Source organism: Lytechinus variegatus, chromosome 3 (assembly GCF_018143015.1).
Source record: "Lytechinus variegatus isolate NC3 chromosome 3, Lvar_3.0, whole genome shotgun sequence".
Lineage (NCBI taxonomy): Eukaryota > Metazoa > Echinodermata > Echinoidea > Temnopleuroida > Toxopneustidae > Lytechinus > Lytechinus variegatus.
The window spans coordinates 57,588,268-57,609,506 of record NC_054742.1 but is presented as its reverse complement, the minus strand read 5'-3'; the positions used below and the strand labels follow the sequence as shown (position 1 = coordinate 57,609,506).

General features: G+C 36.6%; 1 protein-coding gene across 1 annotated transcript in view; it reads right to left on the bottom strand.

Moving 5' to 3' along the window:
• LOC121411462 (centrosomal protein POC5-like) overlaps positions 1-21,239 on the bottom strand; it is a 62,031-nt gene that overhangs the window by 19,307 nt on the left and 21,485 nt on the right. The window contains 7 exon segments of the mRNA XM_041604215.1: positions 7,138-7,269; positions 8,407-8,600; positions 14,248-14,395; positions 15,252-15,431; positions 16,105-16,305; positions 17,803-17,847; positions 17,850-17,873. Coding sequence (XP_041460149.1) covers positions 7,138-7,269; positions 8,407-8,600; positions 14,248-14,395; positions 15,252-15,431; positions 16,105-16,305; positions 17,803-17,847; positions 17,850-17,873 — 924 coding nt within the window.

The following is a 21,239-nucleotide window of genomic DNA, read 5'->3' as shown; positions in this document are numbered from 1 at the left end:
CGCGTATACGTTCTTTTTATTTTAAACTCTTTCATAAAGCTATCTCCTTAAACGACTTCTTACATAAAATTAAAAGGAAGGATTCTCCGAATTGTACATTCTGTCACTCCCTATCAGAAACCATTATCCATGTATTTATTGATTGTGACATTGTGAAAATCATTTGGAACGAAATAGTTCTTGAAATTTCTCGACATACCAAGAAGGTTTTTAATCCGTCCCCCTTTGAAAAGATTTTTGGAGTTAAAGATGACAAATTTATCACTTATATTTTCCTGATATTCAAATATTATATTTACTTATGTAAATTCAAAAATAACATTCCTTCATTTCAGGGTTTTAAAGTCTATTTGAAAACTTGTAAGGAAACAGAATATCGCATTGCCAAAAAGAAAGGTACTCTTGCACTCCACTTTAGGAAGTGGAAATATGTATTCTGATGTACACTGTACTTGTGTAAGAAACTGCTTGTATATTAGATGTACTTGTTTACTAGCTGAGCTCCTTTATTCCATGTAATACTGCTTTGTTTTGATTCATTATGATTATGTTATTGTTTTTTTTATTATTATTATTGTGTTTGATTTCGATTGTATTTTGATATTTGTGTTATCATTTTATCGTTCAATAAAAACTTAATGAAAAAAAAAAAACTTTAACATTGACCTGAAAATGACCTTTGACTTTATCATGTGACCTACGACTGCAGCATAATATGCAGGTTCCCCAAGTCCATCTACCATCCAAGTTTAGTTGAAAAGTGACTTACGGTTGCGGAGTTAGGTGTCATAAGAGAGTTTTTGCATGTAAACTTTAACGTTGACCTGAAAATGACCTTTGACCTTACCATGTGACCTCCAACTGCAACATAACATGCAGGTCCCCCAAGTCCATCTACCATCCAAGTTTGGTTGAAAAGTGACTTACGGTTGCGGAGTTAGGTGTCATAAGAGAATCTTGCATGTAAACTTTAACATTGACCTGAAAATGACCTTTGACCTTACCATGTGACCTCCGACTACAGCAATAACATGCAGGTTCCCCAAGTCTATCTACCATCCAAGTTTGGTTGAAAAGTGACTTGCGGTTGCCGAGTTAGGTGTCATTAGGTTTGTGACGGACGGACGACAGACAACGGACAGACGACATTTGGATCCCTCAGTCTCGCTTTCACCTCTGGTAGGCGAGACAAATAAGAGAAATTAGGAAAATAAAAACAGGAAGGGAATAACAATGAAGGAAAGAAAAAATAAGGAAAAGATAGAAATGAATGGAAGAAGGAAAGAAGGAAAGAAAGAGTGAACAAAAAGAAAAAGGAGAAGGGAGCAAAGACAATTTTACAGGTCAAGTCCACCTCAGAAAAATGTTGATTTGAATCAATAAAGAAAAATCAGACAAGCACAATGCTGAAAATTTCATCAAAATCGGATGTAAAATAAGAAAGTTATGACATTTCAAAGTTTTGCCTATTCTTATCAAAATAGTTATATGAACGAGCCAGTTACATCCAAATGAGAGTGTCGATGATGTCGGTAACGCGTCTGCCCGTCGAACCAAAGATCGTGGGTTCGAGTCCACCCCGGGCGGATGACTGAAGCCAGTGCGTTGTGTGTAAACGTCTCTCCCATGTTTCATAGATGCAGGCTATGTTACAATGGAAAACACTCCGTCCCTCGGATAGGATGTTAAATGGAGGCCCTGTGTAGAGGAGAGTCACCACCTTTGCACGTTAAGAACCCATTGCACTATTCGTATAAGAGTAGGGGGAAACCCCGGTGTAGTGGTCCACCTGCATTCCCCCCAATCAGTTATATCAGGAGGAGAGACCTGCGGGTCACAGTGATTCAGTTCGCTTTTCGCCTCCCAGGCACAGGTGACGCCAAACAAATAATAATAATAATAACTCACTCACTATTTCTTTTGTTTTTTTATTGTTTGAATTAGACAATATTTCAATTTTTACGAATTTGACGATTAGGACCTCCTTGCCTAATACACAAAATGTTAAAATAATGGAATTCCATTTGTTCAGGGAGGAATGAAACTTCATTTCACATGACAATGACGAGAAAATAACAATATTTCATATAATAAAATACAAAAGAAATAGTGAGTGATGTTTTGTGAAAGGAAGAGAAACTTTAAAATGCCACAACTTTCTTATTTTACATCCGATTTTGATGAAATTTTCAGTGTTATGCTTGTTGAATTTTTTCCTTTTTATTCAAATCAAGTTTTTGTTGGGGTGGACTTGTCCTTTAAGGAAAGAAAGAAGGGAATAAAGAAATAAGGAAAGTAAGAAAAAGAAGAAAAGAAAGAACAAGTGGAACGCCTCAGTCAGTCGGCAAGCCCCTGTGTTAATGAGCAAATGGGCAAGATTTATCCAAGTCCTCTCGTGGCTGAATTCATGTCCCTGCAAAATCTCGTGAATTGTGTGACTTTCTTTCTCAAAGAATTTAACCACTTTCTCCTGGAGTAAAATTGATTATTTTTGTACCATTTGGAAGAGTAAATCTTACTCTTTCATATTGGTTAATTCTTTTGAATAAAACATTTTGATAAATAATTTTTTACCAGAAAAGATGCATCAAACATAATTTTCTTTCCGTTGTTTTCACTTGCAAATTGTGCAACATTTTGTGTTTTAGGCACCATAATTATTTATATCATCAGATAGCTCAAACTCTGTACTTTCTTACAATGTCACTCTTGATATGTGGCATCTTTTAGATGGTTCAGCAGCCAGCTTTTTCCATCAAGATGCAAGATGAGATTTCTAAAATTTCTGAGTAACATAAAATCCAGAGTTCTGATTGGCTGAATGTTTTCACAACAACAGGCGCGGGTTATTTGAAGAGATTACCACATGGTGAGTGTGACCTTGCAGAGGCCCAGTGTGGGGAACATTGGAATTTGCGTGGGTGTGTGGTCTCTGTGACCAATCAGAATGCAGTATTGTTTTTGAGCTGCTAAATGTACTTGGCCTATGAAAAGCTGGCTGCTGACCCATCTAAGATACATCTTCTTATACAAATTATATCATATTAAAGCGTAGATCTTCAGCTTTATTATGATCTAAAAATCATTTGTGCTCAAACAAAAATCAAGTGTGAAATCAACAACATTTGTTGCATGAAAAAATCATTTTGTTTCATGTTTTATATCAAAAGTTTTCCCTATATTACAACATTTTTTTAAAATTCCAAACACATGACCTGAAAGAATGATTCTTCTTCTTTACAAAGATACCAAAAACATGAAATTTGGTTAATATTTAGAGCAGCAATGGCAGAATAAAAATATTTTGTTTTGGTTTGCACCAAGCTCATTAATAATGCAAAAACCCTATAGTCATGAATATCACTTGGATAAAAGAAGCTACTTTTTCAGGGCTTGCCGACTGACTGGCCTCTGGCAGTCTCGCCTGCATTACATGATTCAATATAGCAGCAGTGCTGACTTTGACAACGGCTACTGAATAATCATTCACAAAAGAAAACATACATATGATAATGAAATATTATGCCCAATTGACCAAAAATTATGTTTGACCATGATCATGTGAACTAAAATACATGTGCAAAACAATCATTCATACTTGATTACCTTATGTCTATGTTTCATGAATTAGATCCATAAACTTATTAAGTTATGACAATTCCCAAAATACCCCTAACAATACAAAGTTCATAGACCCTAAATGACCTTTGACCTAGGTCATGTGACCTGAAACTCACATAGTAACTTCAGCGATACACCATTACCCTTACATCCAAGTTCAATGGACTAGGTCCAGATACTTTCTAGTAATGACAACATTTCATACACTTACCCCAACATGGTCTAAGTTCTTTGACCCTAAATGACCTTTGACCTTGATCATGTGACCTAAAACTGAGGCAGGATGTTCAGCAATACTTGATTACCCTTATGTCCAAGTTTCATGAACTAGGTTATGATGACATTTCAAAAACTTAACCTTGGTTAAGTTTCAATATTAATGACACTGCCGCCGTCGGAAAACCGCGCCTATAGTCTCAAAACAGCACCTACAGTTGTCCTCAAAATTATTCATACCCCTTGTGGAAAAACATTCTTTGGTAGATTCTTTACTTGTAAAAGCTATTGTGATGTAACTTTCTTTGTATCTTTTGTCTGCTTGTTGCTACGCATGATTTGACATATGAGCTGGCAAGTCTTCATTAGCATAATAATAGATAGGGTCGAAAGTTATTTTTTGCACTTGTTCAGAATTATTCATACCCTTGCCAATACCTCAACAAAAATGTCCTTTTATGACAATGCACATTATTTTCACTGTCTGGGAATGTGCTATTCTTTGTTCTTTATTTATTTCAAGATGTTCCAATGAATTAAATACCCTCTTTGTTAAACAAGCCATTAAACAATGACGGAAAATAGCATCTTTCTAAAAGGGTATAAATAGAGGAAAGCATTCTGGTAATTCTCAGTCTCTGATAATCATGGCCAAGAAGAAGGAGCTCAGTGAGGACCTACGGCAACGTCTTGTGAATGCCCACATTGAGGGAAAAGGTTACAAGGCCATTTCAAAGCAGTATGACGTCCCTGTGGCAACAGTCCAGAGCATAATCAAGAAGCACAAGAGGTACAACACTGTGAAGAACCTTGGTGGGCGTGGCAGGAGGTCAAATCTGCAGAGAGGTCAACAACAACCCCCGGACCACAACCAAGGCCCTACTTGAAACGCTTGACCGGTCAGGGACGAAGGTGTCCCGGTCCACCATCGAGCGAGTCTTGCACAAAGGAGGTCTCCATGGACGCAGGCCTCGGAAGACACCGTTGCTCAGGAATAAACACCTGAAGGCTCGACTGGCCTTTGCTAGAGGTCATCTGAAGCAAAAATCCAAGCTTTTGGTCAACCATCCTGTGGTCTGATGAGACGAAGTTGGAGTTATTTGGCGATATGGATGTTGAATACGTCTGGAGGAAGAAAGGGGAAGCATACAATCCAAAGAACACTGTGCCAACCGTCAAGCACGGTGGTGGGCACATAATGCTATGGGGATGTTTCTTTTCCAGTGGCACAGGGAACCTCGTTAGAGTCAAAGGAATCATGAAAAAGGAGGATTACATCCAGATCCTTGATGAGAACTTGAAGGAATCTGCCGAAAAACTCCAACTTGGCCCCAACTGGAAGACCAACAAGACAATGACCCAAAGCATACCGCCAAGCTGGTGAAGAAATGGTTCAAGGACCATGATGTCAAAGTCCTAGAATGGCCAAGTCAGAGTCCTGACCTGAATCCGATCGAGAACTTGAAGACCTGAAAGTCAGAGTGATGGCTAGGAACCCGACCAACCTGACCCAGCTTGAGGCCTACGCCAAGGAGAAATGGGCTAACATCCCGCAGGAGACGTGCAGGAAGCTTGTGGACACTTACAGGAATCGTCTAGAAGCAGTCGTAAAGAACAAAGGCTATGCTATTGACTATTAATGAAAGACATTGGACTCAGAAAACCTATGGTATGAATAATTTTGAACATGACATTGTTTGAATATCTATGAATAAAATACCCCTGAAAAGAGGAATTTCTTGAATTGTGCATTGTTGTTATTCTTTCACTAGTAGGTCACACATAAATCATAGAGAAACTTGATAAAATGCATTCATTTCATCACAAACATGAAAAATCACAAATATCAACAAGGGTATGAATAATTTTGAGGACGAATGTATATTCTCACTCTGCTATGCAGGCAAGACAAAAATGAACACGGAAAAGATCAGGAAAGAAAGCTAGGAAAGATTGAAAATTAAGATAGATCAAAAAAAGGGCAAGCAGGCCAAAGGATAGAAGAAAGGATGAAGAAAGAAAGAAGGATACAAAAGAAAGCTCAAACTTCAAATAAAACAAATCCAAATCATGTGAGATTTTTCACCCTGATTTTGAGTTTGATCTGGAAGGTGCAGGTGTGCACATTGAGAACCAACTCTATCTGCTCATGCATGCCTGCCACACAGGCAGGAGGCTCAGGCAGTTTGAATTGAGGGAAATTGTTAAATATGTTTTTTCTCTCTCTTCAGTATTTTTTATTGTGAAATATAGGTAAACTTTGTAAAATTTTATTTCAAATTGAGAATTTTACTTGCCCGATTTGAGCAAATAGCTTTTTTCTTTACTTCAAAACACTTGCCCGACTTGAACTTTTACGTGCCCCGAGCAATTGCCCAGGGCAAGCGCTTATGTCGCACCCTGCAAAACGCCTTGAAATTTACAATCTACAATCTATTCTAATATCCAGTGTAACCTTGCCGACATAATTAACCAGACTTTCCTATGTTTTCTTCTCCATTTGAACGGATGTTTGGGAGAGACACCAAACTTTGGAGATCGGAAGGAAAACTGGGCTTGAACCCTGACCGCTAGGTTTGGCAAAATCCATTTCCGGGTCCTGGATCAGCCAAGGACTTGTAGCCACCACGGCTAGCTATGCCTAATGTTAGAGAAGCTTGGCCTCACTCATTGCATGTTATCAAACTGATTTTGATCAATTTTTGTCAAAATTTATTCCATCGATCCTTAACCTGACTTTTAAGTACATCCAGCATCAGCAATGGCTTTCAGCTTCGATCTTGATGTCATCCTTCAAATTCTCTGTCCTGCGTATATTCCTCTCTCAGTCTGCCATACACTCGTTTTGATACGGTCAGAAGTTATCCATTGATTTCGAAAAGGCAAAGTCAACAAACATAGTGCTGTCTACTACCCTCATTTGGCAAAGCTAAAATACAGCCGTCTACAATGCTCGATGAGGCTGAAATTCAGGTTAAGTTACAGCAGATATTAGGAGTAGATCCGAGCCCATCTCAAGCATGGAGGTATCATGGTTCACATGATCTCGCTGCTTATTTGGTATATTTCCAACACAAAACAGCTTCCGATCTTTGCTCTTTTCAGCCATCAAGCTCTCATCCCAGACCGGATTGGCCAGGGGGAAATTCCCTCCCGCAACTTACTGGGCTCCTAGTTCCAGCCCAGCCCGGTTCCCAACATTACAAACAGCCTGAAATTTAGGCCTTATTACAAAAATTCTACTCCAAAAGAACAGGATCAATTAATCTAAGAAGTTGACAGGGATGCAAATAAACCCACCTGGGTAATTGGATGATGACGTTCAACCACCACCGAAGCCATAGGCGGGTTTAGGCCACTGGATGTCTTCAAGTCGCTCATTCCGCTTACTCTGGCAGTCACTGTCTTACTATCCGATGATTTCCAGGTGGCCTAAAAGAAAATGATGAAACACATACTCTCACCCTATGCTTTCCTATGAAAAGACAATATGTTTCCAATAAAGAAAAAAAATCGAATTAATTTATCGAAAGTAAAGGTATTCCAGGAATGCCAGGATTGAGATTTAAATCAGCCAAAGGCATCACAATGGGCAGCCTATCATTTGCTGTTAAAATACTACTAATAGTCAATTCATTGAAAGATCAATCTGGACAATGACACCATTGCTCCTCCTGGGGGCCGTTTCATAAAGCTGTTCGTAAGATAAGAGCGACTTTAAGAATGATTGGTGAACCTTTCTTATACGCTAAACCATCGTCAATGTATGTACCATTTACCACAAGAAAGGATCACCAGTCGTTCTTAAAGTTGCTCTTAACTCACAAACAACTTTATGAAACGCCCACCTGTTCCTGGTGTGCTGAAAGTATATCCTGACATAAACTCTTAGATTGCTTCAAAGGACAATAGCCACCATGTCGAGCATAATGGTTTGACCAAAGCCGGTACGAATAAGTCACACAATGGATCATTATATTCCAACCAATCGATGATTTCCAAAGCCCATACTATCCCCATTGTCAATGATTGAGTCATTTATACAACACATTCCAATTTTCTTGCTTGCATTTAACAGCCCAAAACGTTATAACCCCAATTGCATGGCCGCATCCATTCTCTTCTTTTTGCATTGTTTGTACTTTGAGTTACTACACTGCATAATTCTTCTTCTGCTCGGGTCACTACACAAGTCCTGTCCAGTGGAGGAAACAAGATCTAGCTTTGGGGTTGAAATTTTCTAGATCCTTGGCAGTGCACAGCTCTGGTAGGAGGGGGCAGACCAAAAGGATGTTGTGTCGTCTGATCCTCCCCACAGTCCCAGGCAGTGTCTCCATTCCTGCTGTAGCCCCATTTATGGATGAGGACATTGCAACGTCGCTGCAGAATTGCCATAATATCCATCGATCAAAGCAGATGGCGATCGAATATTGGTGTTAGTAGTAAGACTGAATGTCATTTTAACTAAGTGAGCTTAAAACCAAGTGATGGAGGACCAAATGACTGTACAAACAACTTTACAAGCGAGTTAACAAAGTAGACCAATTGCCAATTTACCAACACACATACCGTTTTCTTGACAGCTGAAACACTGCCCCTCTGGCTCTGCGAGGACATGGGCTGAGAGTTTGGTTTAGATCTTCCCAGCAAAGTGGTATTGACGGATGGTGATGGTCTGGCTGGAGCTGCGGTAGGAACAGGGGCAGCTGCTGCTGGGGTGGGTGCCGACGGTGGGAAAGATGGCTGAGGCTGTCCGCTGCCTTCTGCAATCGATGAGAACAAAAGAATTCAAGGAGAAATCAATAATGATGTAATAATAGCTGGATTCATAAAGAACTTTATACATATCAACTATGTGAGTTTGTGGATGTGCACCCAGAATCATTCTAGCCATTCAATTGGGTAACTTTACTAATTCATCAAGATTTTTTAATGAGAAATTTGACCAAGCAACATCGGAATAATATAGAAGTGGCATGATCAAGGAACAACATAACATCATCTCCAAAATTTTATTTGTTAAAACCGGCTTTGCAGATCGTCATAACCCTAACTAGGCCGGGCTTTTTTGGCTGTTCTGTGGTGGGGGGGGGTTGAATCACCCCCCTGAGATCTCGCCTGCCGATTGCGCAAACGCCGCAAAAATTTGCACGCTAGTAGTGTGCGATGTAATCTACAAGGATGTATGGTAAAATTGTCCAAATAATGGGATTTTATTTTATATGAATTTATTATGCTCATTTATGCATAAATCATACTTTTTGCTCTAATTCACTAAATACAGCTCCTAGAATGCTAATTTTTGGTGAAAATATTCTTTGTAGCATTCTCAACAATCGCAATTGAATAAAACCTCGGTTTGGAAATCAATTTCTTATGTGTTTTATTGTTTTATGAATTTCTTATGTATTTCTTTGTTTTTCAACCTTTTGGTTTTTTCACCAGATTTATTGCACAAAATTTTTAAAGCATAATTATGCTAAAATCAATTGATTTCAGCTGTTTAACGCAAAAAATAATCATATCTTTATGAATAAGATGAAAACTCAATTTGCATCGACTTTGTACACAAAATCACGTTTTGGAAGAATTTTTGGTCTGACATGCACTTACAAAATATTGCGTAATTTCTGAACCGCGTACCCAGGCGTCGTAAATTTGGTCTCAAAAGATGCGTGAGACTTAAAGGTATAAACTCTGATAGTGGCGCAGTCAAAAAATTTCGCGCCACAGAATGATCGCAGAAAATGTTGAGGGAGGTTGATTCAACCCCCCCGGTCAGTTTAGGGTTAAAAACCCTATTCTGTGAGGTACTTTACTGGCTATATAATCCTTCCATACTACATGCATTTGTTCATCAAGCATGACACCAAGACATTTAAAATTTTCTTCACTCTCTCGATAAGCTGATTGGAGAGCATTTATTCCATATTAGAAAAATCTTTTGTCCAGTTCCTAGCAACATAAATTTTGTTTTCTTTAAGTTTGGTGTCAGCTTATTATCACTAAAGCATTTTACTACTACCTGCTGACCAACTTGCTTGTCATTTTGTAATTCATCAATATTTTATTACTTTAAAAAGCAAGACGGAGTCACCTGCATACATATGTACTTTGGATTTGAGATCAGTAAAAGCCAATGGTATACTGTTGATGTAAATCACAAACATTAATGGCCCTCATATTGAACCTTGGGGCACTCCAATGGTAACCGGGGCAAATGAGGACATATGATCATTTGTCTTAGTTATTTGTGCTCTCTCTTCTAAATACAATCTGAATCACTGTATCTGTATCTTGCTTTCTTCAGATCAACAAAACTTGCTCCAGTGAAAATAAGTCGTTCATGCCTCCAGTGCAGTATGGGCTGAGTGATGTGGTCTAAAACCAGATTGCTCTCATAAAATATATTTGCTTTCTTTGGAGAAATTTGTACAGTTGATTATGAACTGCTCTTTCGAATATTTTAGAAAGAGCTCTTTTTAATAGTTATTTGATACATTCATATCGCACTAATTATGTTATCAAGCAGCAAATAAAGTAATTCCCTCTCAAAAACAATTTAGTTTCTCTGTATAAATAGAATCTTTAGGCTAATTCATTCTCTGTATTATTAATGGTTATCTAATATTTCAAGACTAGTTATCTATAAACACAGTCAAATGAGAGAGCACACTTTGAGCGTTAGGATCTGGGAGCTATGACAATTTTATGGCACTGTCAGAGCTGAGAGAAATAATATCAATATGCCAATCTACATCTACTGTTTCTAACAAGATTCTGAGGGTGGTGTTTGCAAAGCTCTTCAAAATTATGCACATTTTAATACACAACTGGTGACCCTATATTGATTCTCAATTTCTATTCCCATCATCTTAAGCTGAAATTCAATTGAAATTGTTGCTGTAAACAAGCATTTAAATGGAAATGTGTATCAAGATTTGATGAGCAATATATAAAATTCACTCCCATTAAGTTAGTCCTTTCAAGATCTTGCCTTATCACCAAAAATATATATTTCAAGAGGTATTTTGACCTTTGCTCTCTGTTCCCCCAAACTAATCAGGTAATTTTTACACCAATAACCATACATCTTTGAGTTTTGAAGTTCATACCTCAAATCTTTGCACAATGAATTAATTTGGAGGGGATTATAGTAATGACATATCCTTCCATGTATTTTCTTTAATTCAAGATTTCCATATTGCACCATTGATACTTATTATTATTATATAGATGTTATTCAATAACTATTGCATTTTATAAGCTTATATATTTTGAAGGTAGGGGAGAAAACAAATTAGTACGATTGCTAAATTCAATTGTATGAATGTGAAAGATTACATCAGCGCACAAAGAGTTAACTACCACTGTGCAAATTTTTGCTGCGCTCGCGCGATTGTGAACACCGAGATCTCAGAGGGGGGCGGAATCCATCCCCCCCTCGGCTGTGAGAGGGGTTCAAATGACCCAGCTTTTTTAAAGTTAAGGTATTTAATGATCTCTGTGACTTTAAAGCTCTGACCTTGTGACTTGCAAAGCTTATTAGATCACCATCACAACAATATGAAAACATGACACGATTTGATATGTCAAACGATTCTTGAGTTATCGCAAAAACAGTGCAGTTTAAAGTATATGATAACCTCTGTCGCCTTGCAATTTTGACCTCCATACTCTAAAATCTAATCGGGTCAATCCTACAGGCATTCATGTTCAAAATAGAAAGTCAATCCGTCAAACAATTCTTAAGATATCGGGTGAACAAAAACGGGACAGGCGGATGACCCAGAAACATAATACCTCTGGCACCATCTATGTTGGGCGGAGACATGAAAATACCCAGAAGTTAACTTGTTGACTGAAGGAAATTAAAATACAATGTTTATGAAAAGATCATAAGCATACCTATTTTAATAACCACTAATGATGCTGATAAGCATTTAAGCTTTTCCATCAGCTTAGTTGCTATTTTCATCCATAATCTTTTTCAACCTTTTCAAAGTGTTCAAATCCACTTGTTTCTCTCCACTTCATGAATATATTTTTATACCATTTATCCTTGTGATCTTCCCACACAGGAAAAATAAAACTACTCATTTGTCCCAATTTCCTTTCCAATTTATTACACAAACCTGAGAACTGAAAGGTGAAGGGAAGGAAAGCAGGAAGGAAATATGAAAATCTGCAAAACATATTGTGAATTTATTTTTGGTGATCAAAATGCGGAAATTAAAAATCTAAAATACTCTTTTCTACTTTTATTTCTAATTTTTGTTTACCATATATTTTTGTTTACCATATATTTACATATATATATAATATATATATATATATATATATATATATATATATATATATATATATATATATATATATATAATATATATATAATATATAACTTATATATATATATATATATATATATATATATATATTATATATATATATAATATAATATATATATATATATTTATTAGGCCTGGGACGATTGTCATTTTTACTGTTTGTCGGGAATCACGTCTTTTAATTCACAATAGTTGACCTACTTTATGGTGACCCCCCCCATGAAGGAATCTCCATCAAAGTCACATGTTTAGCATAAATGAAAGTACGCCCTTTTCCCCCCTTCTCCATGATTTTTATATCAAAAGAAACTATATGAAATGAGATTAAATCTTTCAGTTTATTGTTTCAATGAATTCCTAAATCAATGCTGGTACTCTGGTATTATGCATGCATCCCTCTAAGTGCCACACCCCTGCATATGAATGAATCAGCCGAGATCAGCCGAGTCCAAAGCCCAAAGATGTAAACTACTCATTCATGAAGTATTCTTTGAGACTGACCTGCAGGTGGAGCATTTCACTTGAAAAATTTCATCCCTTGCCCACACCATGTCCCCGCCCCCACTTGTGGCATTGCCCACGATGCTACACGTATTTCAAAAAAATATTTTGCAAAATATTTCATTTGAAATACTTTTCAAAATTACAATTTTTTATCATTTGAACCTATATGTATATTTGTATAACTGGGTCTATTTTTGGAGACTAGTCGAGAAAGTACCAGTGAAGTGAAGGCGGGCGCGTGTTGGAATGTAGTTTTCACTGTGTGAGGGGGATATAAAAAAGGTTGCATCGTTTTGAAACATGAAAGGATTTCTCCGGCTACCACCCCCTATCTTTCTCTCTCTCTCTCCCTCACACACACAGATGGGGAGGGATCAATTCATTTCTGAAGTCATGACCTTTCCTGATAAGGGAACCACGTGGTTTCTTCTTTGTTTCCAAAAATGTTTCATTGGTTATCGAAGCCGAAGGTCCAATCAGCTCAAGTGAGCTGGTTGTGTGATTACTTTCTGTTTTGTGCACGCAGACAATGACTTATTTTGTGTATCGAGGGCAAGGTCGGGTGGGATTTACATTTTCGGAGCTCTTTCATGTTGGTGTGTAACTGTGAATGTGATACAATCATTGATAATTTTTGAAAAATTACCTCGGTAACATCATTTTTAAACCTGTATGAAGTATTCAAAAACTGTTGTCATCATTGTTTTCTTGTCATTTTGTTATTATTACTTGGGTATTCGAGTTATCCCAACGTCATAATCGGGATCTACCGAACATTCAATTAGTGTAAATTTTGCTAATCGATTGGTGATTGGCGGCACGCCATTCGAACCATTCGATCAATCAATGTTTACTCACAGGCCTAATGTCAATAATATTTGAGTAGCATGTAAGAATAATGTCGAGCACACCAATGAAGGTCGAATGACCTCGATCACCTTGTCGAGCAAAAACGTCAAGGCTGAAAATGTCTAGATCAGGCTTAAAGAGTGTAGGTCAACCCACTGACCGTAATTTTTTTCAAGTTCTGGCAAACAATTTTTTTCATAATTCTATTATTTGAGACATTTAACCCATGAACTACTGATTACTGTCAGTCCCAATGACTTTGTATAAGGACAACCCTGTTCCAATAGACAATGGGTTAACCCAGAGACTAATGAGGTATTTAACACCCATAGGCTTTGTACCGAAACCAGGTTAGGCAATAGGTTGAATGAACAGAAGACTTCTAAATTTTGTGATTCCACAATCTTTGAACACTTGGTGCTAGTAGACAATGGTTAACGACATTGCTGTCACAAGATAACTGTCATAATCTATAATTCGTAAAACATTCCCCCCCCACTCACTACCACAAAAATTTCTATGAATATTTTTCATTGTCACTAAGTAACTGTCCCACTTTATAATTTGGATCATATTTGAAGGTTTGGTGGAATGAACAATCGCTGAAGTGGTTCATGGTACACCTTAATTATTTGTTGCACAAACTCCGCCAGGAATTTATTTTTATTTTTCAAAATTTCATTCAGCTTCTCCCAAGTGATATGCTTACCCTCCCCATCGTGAAACATGGCCATAGCTTCCATGTTGAGAGCACAAACACCTCTCATGAAGGCCTTCTTCATCGATTCTTCGTAGTAATCCCTCTCACCATGGAGCTTGGTCACCTCGGCTCGAGCAGCTTCGAGGGCTTCGTTCAACTTCAGAGGAAAACAAAACAAAATTTCAAACAAACCATAGTTATATTTCTATAACTGTACTTCAAAGCCACTTTTCAATCCAACACATTTCTAAGTTACAGCACAAAAGAAAAAAAACAGTTAAAAAGGGGCATAGAAAAATCTTTTGGGGCAAATGAGTACATTTAAGGATGATGGTTAAGAAGTTCCTTGAATTAATTCAGGCCTCTAGGCTGGCTTTTTTGGTTAATGAAGTGGGGGGGATCAGTGGAGAGTTCATGAAAGGACTTAACAGACATTTTACAAAGTCCTGTTTTATCTAACAGTTACCATATGAATTTTGCCTCTTAGCCAATCAAAATCAGATCTGACAATTTTCAGATAAAAAAAAAGGAAAATGAATTGCTCCCCTGTAAGTAGCTTGTTTGGATCTTGGCAGTTGAAACACTTGGATCACATTAAAATTGGCTTGTATATCACCAGCACCATGACATTTTTTTGGTCATTTCAATCAAATTCACTAGTAATTTTGCATGGAATTTGACTTTTTTTTTGCTCCGAATGGATAAAACAATGTCCAAATTAGACCTCATGAGTAATTTTTTCCACTATCTTCCCAATAGTGGAACTATGATTGTATAAACATCTTCATATAACAAAACATGATTATTTAGGCAGTTTCTGAAGGTTCTCTCCAACTTGGAAATGAGTTGGAATGGAGCAGGGCACATCAAAGATTTCTGATCAGATCATTGTGATTCACATACGCCATGTGTAATATTGACACCCTTTTCATTTGATAATAATCCAAACAAATCTTACAAAATAATAAAAATTTACCAAATCTACAAAATTAGTTAAAAAGTCAGTTACTTACAGAAGCCAACCTTGCCTCGTAGTCATTGGTGAGCTTCATACAGACTTCTTGAGCCTTGGTCTGGCATGCCTTCTCTACCCTCTGTCTCCATTTAGCAACAATGATGCTATGCCAGGCAGACCACACCTTAGATTTCAAATGCTTCTCGTGGTGCCGTTTTGCCAGTTTCATTGTAAACACCTAGGGATACAATAATATTAATTTTGATACCAAAGCGCACTTCCAATATCAAAAGTGATAACCTAGAAGTCAAGTACACATCAATCATGAATCCCAATCAATATTCTTCATTTCCAATCCCCAACTCTTGCTTCATTCATTATTCCCTACCACCCCATCTGAAAGCTTGATACAATCTTCCTTTTTCTCCAATCTAGAAAAGGACCCCTAAAGCACCAGAAAATTCAAAATCAAAGATTCTTTACATATTCTTGGCTTACTCCATGGCATGAAATTCATTTTCCTGCCTATAAAAATAACAAATTTTTGTTGGCCTCTCCAGAATCTGATCCACGTACACCTAAGAAGACGTCTAACAACTGAAATTTCCAGAGCCAAGAAAGAAGGGAATGTTCTACAGTTAACTATATTAAAGTACTTTCAGTGAAATAAATGGGATTTTCATGCACGCAAGTATGAAATTTTTGAAGATTCTTATTCCCTTCCTACCATTTAACCATAACCACCCATATCCAAGAAGTGGTTGAGCGTTTTTTTTTTCAAAATACAGGTAATGACTCAGGCCCTAGTATAAACCAAACAAGATATCAGTTGGTGAGCCAAGCTTTCTTAAAATTTTGTTTTTTGTTTGTCTTTGTGAGATACCAATTCCCAAGGAAAATGGCTGCATTACCTGTCTCCTATCTTCACTGTGTCTTAGCTTCCAGGATTCAAATCGCCGGAGCATCTGAAAGCGATCTTTCTCTTTCTGGACGGCTCTTGTAAGATTGGAGATGATGTGATCCTTGCGTTCCACGGACTGCTCAAAAGTGTGAAGCAACTCCTTCTGATTCTCAATCTCATTCTGCACCCGTCTCAGGTCTCTGTCCGACCTGCAGGCAAGAGGAAAATGGTTTGTGTTAACTTGGTCTACTGAAGCATTTGGTAATCTTTTCAGATAGTATTTAACAAGGGATTCAGTCTACACTCAATTTGATTCAACTGCTTGATCTACCTTAAAAATTATCCAATACCCATCTAGTCTAGATTTTTACTTGGTCTAATGTCCAGGGGCGATATTCTGAGGTCATTTTATCTTTAAAATATTTTATTTTATCTCTTAAAATGAAATTGGTATTCTGAGATTACATTTTACCTCTGAGATAAAATTTACAATTTTATCTTGCGTAAATACCGAGATGATACGCAACAGAGCAGTGCCTGCGTAGACATACTCATCGCATATCTGGCCATTGCAACGCGGTGATGTGCTTGCGCCCATGTTACTTTGAAGAAAAAAATAAAATAAACTTAAAAGAGGGTTGGGGCTATTTTATCTCTGCGACGTTGATTTCACCAGTATTTCTAGGTGAATTAACCCCAAATGGAAACATGAAAATGAAGAAAAATTATATATTTATTGAGAATAACACCTTAAAGTTGTTCCTGTACAATCAGAGAGTATTTCATAAGACTTTTCTTGACTACTATTGTCTTTGAAATGATGCTTGAAAAGATGCGATACAGACTTCAAAAAAAGATGAGAGTATTGTCCATTTGTTAAAAAGAAATCTCTGTAAAGACGCGCAAACGTATAGTGCAAGCATATTTGAAGTCAGTTAAATTGACACAATCTCACCCCTTTGCCACACCTCTTGGCGGAATGGATTTCAATTGGTTGAGTGATATGAGAGAGCTATAAAAGATCGTTTCTAATTGGATATTGATTAAAAAATAGGTGTGTCTTACAGCGATAAAATGGTTCTCAGAATACCAATTCGGAGAGATTTTAAAGGTATTTTATCTCACTGATTTAAACGGAGATAAAATATTTTATTTCATCTGAGATAAAATGGATCTCAGAATATCACCCCAGCTTGTCAATTACCCCTTCATCTGGCCAATTTGTACATCACCAATGGAAAATTTATATCATAAATAGTTCATCTAATCGTATAGGCTAAGTGGGGTGCATATAAAACAAAATGATTTGGATATTAGACCATTCATTTGACTACATTGCAATTATAATAAATGTTTAGTTGACGAACGGATCGACTAGGATAAGACCATGTGGGAGACCAATTTGGAAGAAGACAGTATGGTAGTCAACAATTAAATTTTTTAAGGAAAACATGACATTTATATATTTTTAATGATCCTGGCATAATATGAAAGGCTGATAAAAAGTAGATCATCAAAGAAGAATGATGAATGATCATTTATTATAAATTTATTGAGAGAACTTAATAATATATTAATAATAACAATCATTCTTATTTACCCAAGGTAGACACTTCAACTCTTATGAACTGTTCCGGCAGAGGGCCTTGCACAAAAAAATATTACATTTACCCTTGTAGTATTCATTTTAAGCATTCTGATTCTTACTTTTCTCGTGTAATCGTGCATCCACCCGAGATTTCTCTATCACCTGATCATCTTAGCTTGACTCAGCTCAGCCTGGGAAAAATATAAAGAAAGATAAAGAAGAAAATCTATGATTATAGAAATTATTTTATGGATTAATATCAGCTTGTTGATGCTTGCATCAATAAAGCTCAATAGAGAATCCAAACTTGAATAAAACAACAGAATTTATCCTCTTTTCTTCATTGTATGTCATTACTACTACATTAAATCTTTCCACTTGGTGATCATTAACTTTAATAATAATTATAATAATACAGGTATATTTACCCAGGGATGCCACTTCAGTTCTGAAAACTATTCTCCTAGCAGGCCCTGCTATTATTATTACCCCGGCTATAGCTGGGCTGCCTATTCAGGAATTTCGTATTTGAATTATACAATATTTCAATTTTTACAGATTTGACAAGCTTGAATGGACCGTAAAATGTGAAAACAATTGTATTATCACATGTTCAGTGAGGAATAAAACTTCCTTTCACAGGACAATGGGGAGAAAATTGGAACATTCCGTATTTCACATAATAAAATAGAAAAGAAATAGTGAGTGAGTGATGTCATCAATCCCCTCATTTGCATACATACCAGGATGTGAATATAACTGTTTTGTGAAATTAAGTGAAATTTAAAACTGTCATAACTTTCTTATTTTACATCTGATTTTGATGAAATTGTCAGTGTTATTCTTGTTGGATTTTTCTCTTTTTATTTTAATCAATTTTATGTTGGGGGTGGACTTGTACTTTGACCCTAAGCAATTAACCAGGAGCAATTGTCGAAAGAGCGAATGTTGTGTCACCTTAATTCTCCTGTCATTTGCCATGTAAGGATTCAAGATAGAAATTATCTTTGTGTCCTTAAGGCCAACACACACTTTAAGGTTGGAATATGATCCACATTTAGAAGAAAACATAACAATTGATGAGGAGATTAAATCATGAAACAAGTGGAATGCCTCTGGCCGTCTCACCTGCATCACGCGGTTCAATATAGCAGCAGTGCTGACTTTGAATACTACTCGAACTCGCACAAGATGTTCAGTGATACATGGTTACTCTTATGTCCACTTTTTATGAACTAGACCAATAAACTTACAGAGATATGATGGTTATTCAACAAAAAACCCCAACATGGCCAAAGTTCATTGACCTTACATGACCTTTGACCTTGATCATGTGACCTGAAACTCGCACAGAATGTTCAGTGATACTTGATTACTCTTATGTACAAGTTTCATGAATCAGATCCATAAACTTCCAAAGTTTTGATGGTAATTCAACTGATACACCCAATTCGGCCAAAGTTCATTGACCTTTGACCTTGGTCATGTGACCTGAAACGCGCACAGGATGTTCAGTGATATTTGATTACTCATATGTCCAAGTTTAATGAACTAGACTAATAAACTTTCAAAGTTATGATGGTAATTCAACAGATACCCCCGATTCGGCCAAAGTTCATTGACCCTAAATGACCTTTGACCTTAATCATGAGACCTGAAACTTGCACAAAATATTCAGTGATGCTTGATTACTATTATGTCCAAGTTTCATGAATCAGATCCATAAACTTTCAAAGTTATGATGGGAATTCAACAGATATCCCCAATTCGGCCAAAGTTTATTGACCCTAAATGACCTTTGACCTTGGTCATGTGACGTGAAACTCATGCAGAATGTTCAGTGATACTTGATTAACCTTATGTCCAAGTTTCATGAACTAGGTCCATATATTTTCTAAGTTATGATGACATTTCAAAAACTTAACCTCAGGTTAAGATTTCAATGTTGATTCCTCCAACATGGTCTAAGTTCATTGACCCTAAATGACCTTTGACCTTGGTCATGTGACATGAAACTTTAATAGGATGTTCAGTAATACTTGATTAACCTTATGGCCAAGTTTCATGAACTAGGTCCATATACTTTCTAAGTTATGATGTCATTTCAAAAACTTAACCTCAGGTTAAGATTTGATGTTGACGCCGCCGCCGCCGTCGCCGCCGCCGTCGGAAAAGCGGCGCCTATAGTCTCACTCTGCTTCGCAGGTGAGACAACAAACTAGAGTCCAAAATTCTTGATTGTTGTTTGAATACTTACATGAAAATGTATCGCTTATAGTTTCATTCATCTTCATTAGTATAAAAGCAAATTTAATTTAAAATCATGGCTTCAAAGCAACCATATGATTAGCTAAGATTTTAGACAATTTGGATGTTACAGCGAAATAAAGGCTTGCAATCATCTCAATTTTTATAAAAATCTTTGACAGTTATCCTGAACCTCAAATGAGATCATTATATACATTTACATTATTTGGAAATGTTCAAAAATACCATATTCTTGAAATATTAGGTTTAGGTAGTCCTTTTCTAGAAGACTTTCACTGGACCAATGATATCCCCTTAAATTGCCATGCAAGCTTTTATCAAGGTTGAGTGTTGACCTATGACAAGCAGTCTTGACGGCGTACTTGAGAAGTGTATCAATTCATGCAAAACAACCACTAGTAGTAAATGCCTCAAAGCTATTAAGCTAGTCTACAGACACATACCCTTTCTCCTCATTCTAGCAAAGAGTCGGTTCGGTCCTGTTTTGGAGAAGTGCTTAATTATTTTAACAAAAAACACAAGTTCATCTTTGTAAAAATATCAAAGCATTACTTTGAAAAGGAGAGTATTTTAAATATTTCAGGACTGCGAGTTACCCCTCCCCATAATAATAATAATAATAACAAAAAAAAAGAAAATAAATAATTTTTTGAAAATAAAATAAATAAATGCCCTTGTGTAAAGTATTTTCCTTGGTTTGTAAGCTGTCAGGGAACATCCTATTTCATCATTTAAATGATAAAGTGCGCTCCCTTACTGTAGATAAAGATAAATCACATGTCTTATTCTTAAAGGGGAATCCAGCCTTGGCCATAAAGGTTGTGTGGGAAGGAGAAAAATAAATTAAACAGAATGGTGAAAGTTTGAAAGAAATTGGACAAGCAATAAGAAAGTTATAGCTGCTTTAAAATTGAGATCACTAATACTATGTAGATTTCAAATTGGCAACTGGGTAAGTAAATTATGACAAGGACAACTTTCCCATAGGCCATGTACTTTATTATCAGGGATTTGTGGTTTTCTCCTAAGTACCCATTACCCTGGGGCAGTAATCTAAATATAACCCATGTAGTATATTGTTTTATGTCCTCATGAAAGAAAAATATAATTTGAAATAAAACTTTTGGGAAAAATGACATTTTAGCCATTATATGTATTGGAGTACATGGAAGAGTAGTCCTTGCCTTACATCACTATGACATCCCATATGCGGCCAATTTGAAATCTCCATGGGTATAGTGATTACCAATATTTACAACTTTTAAAAATTCATACCTTTCTTTTTGTTT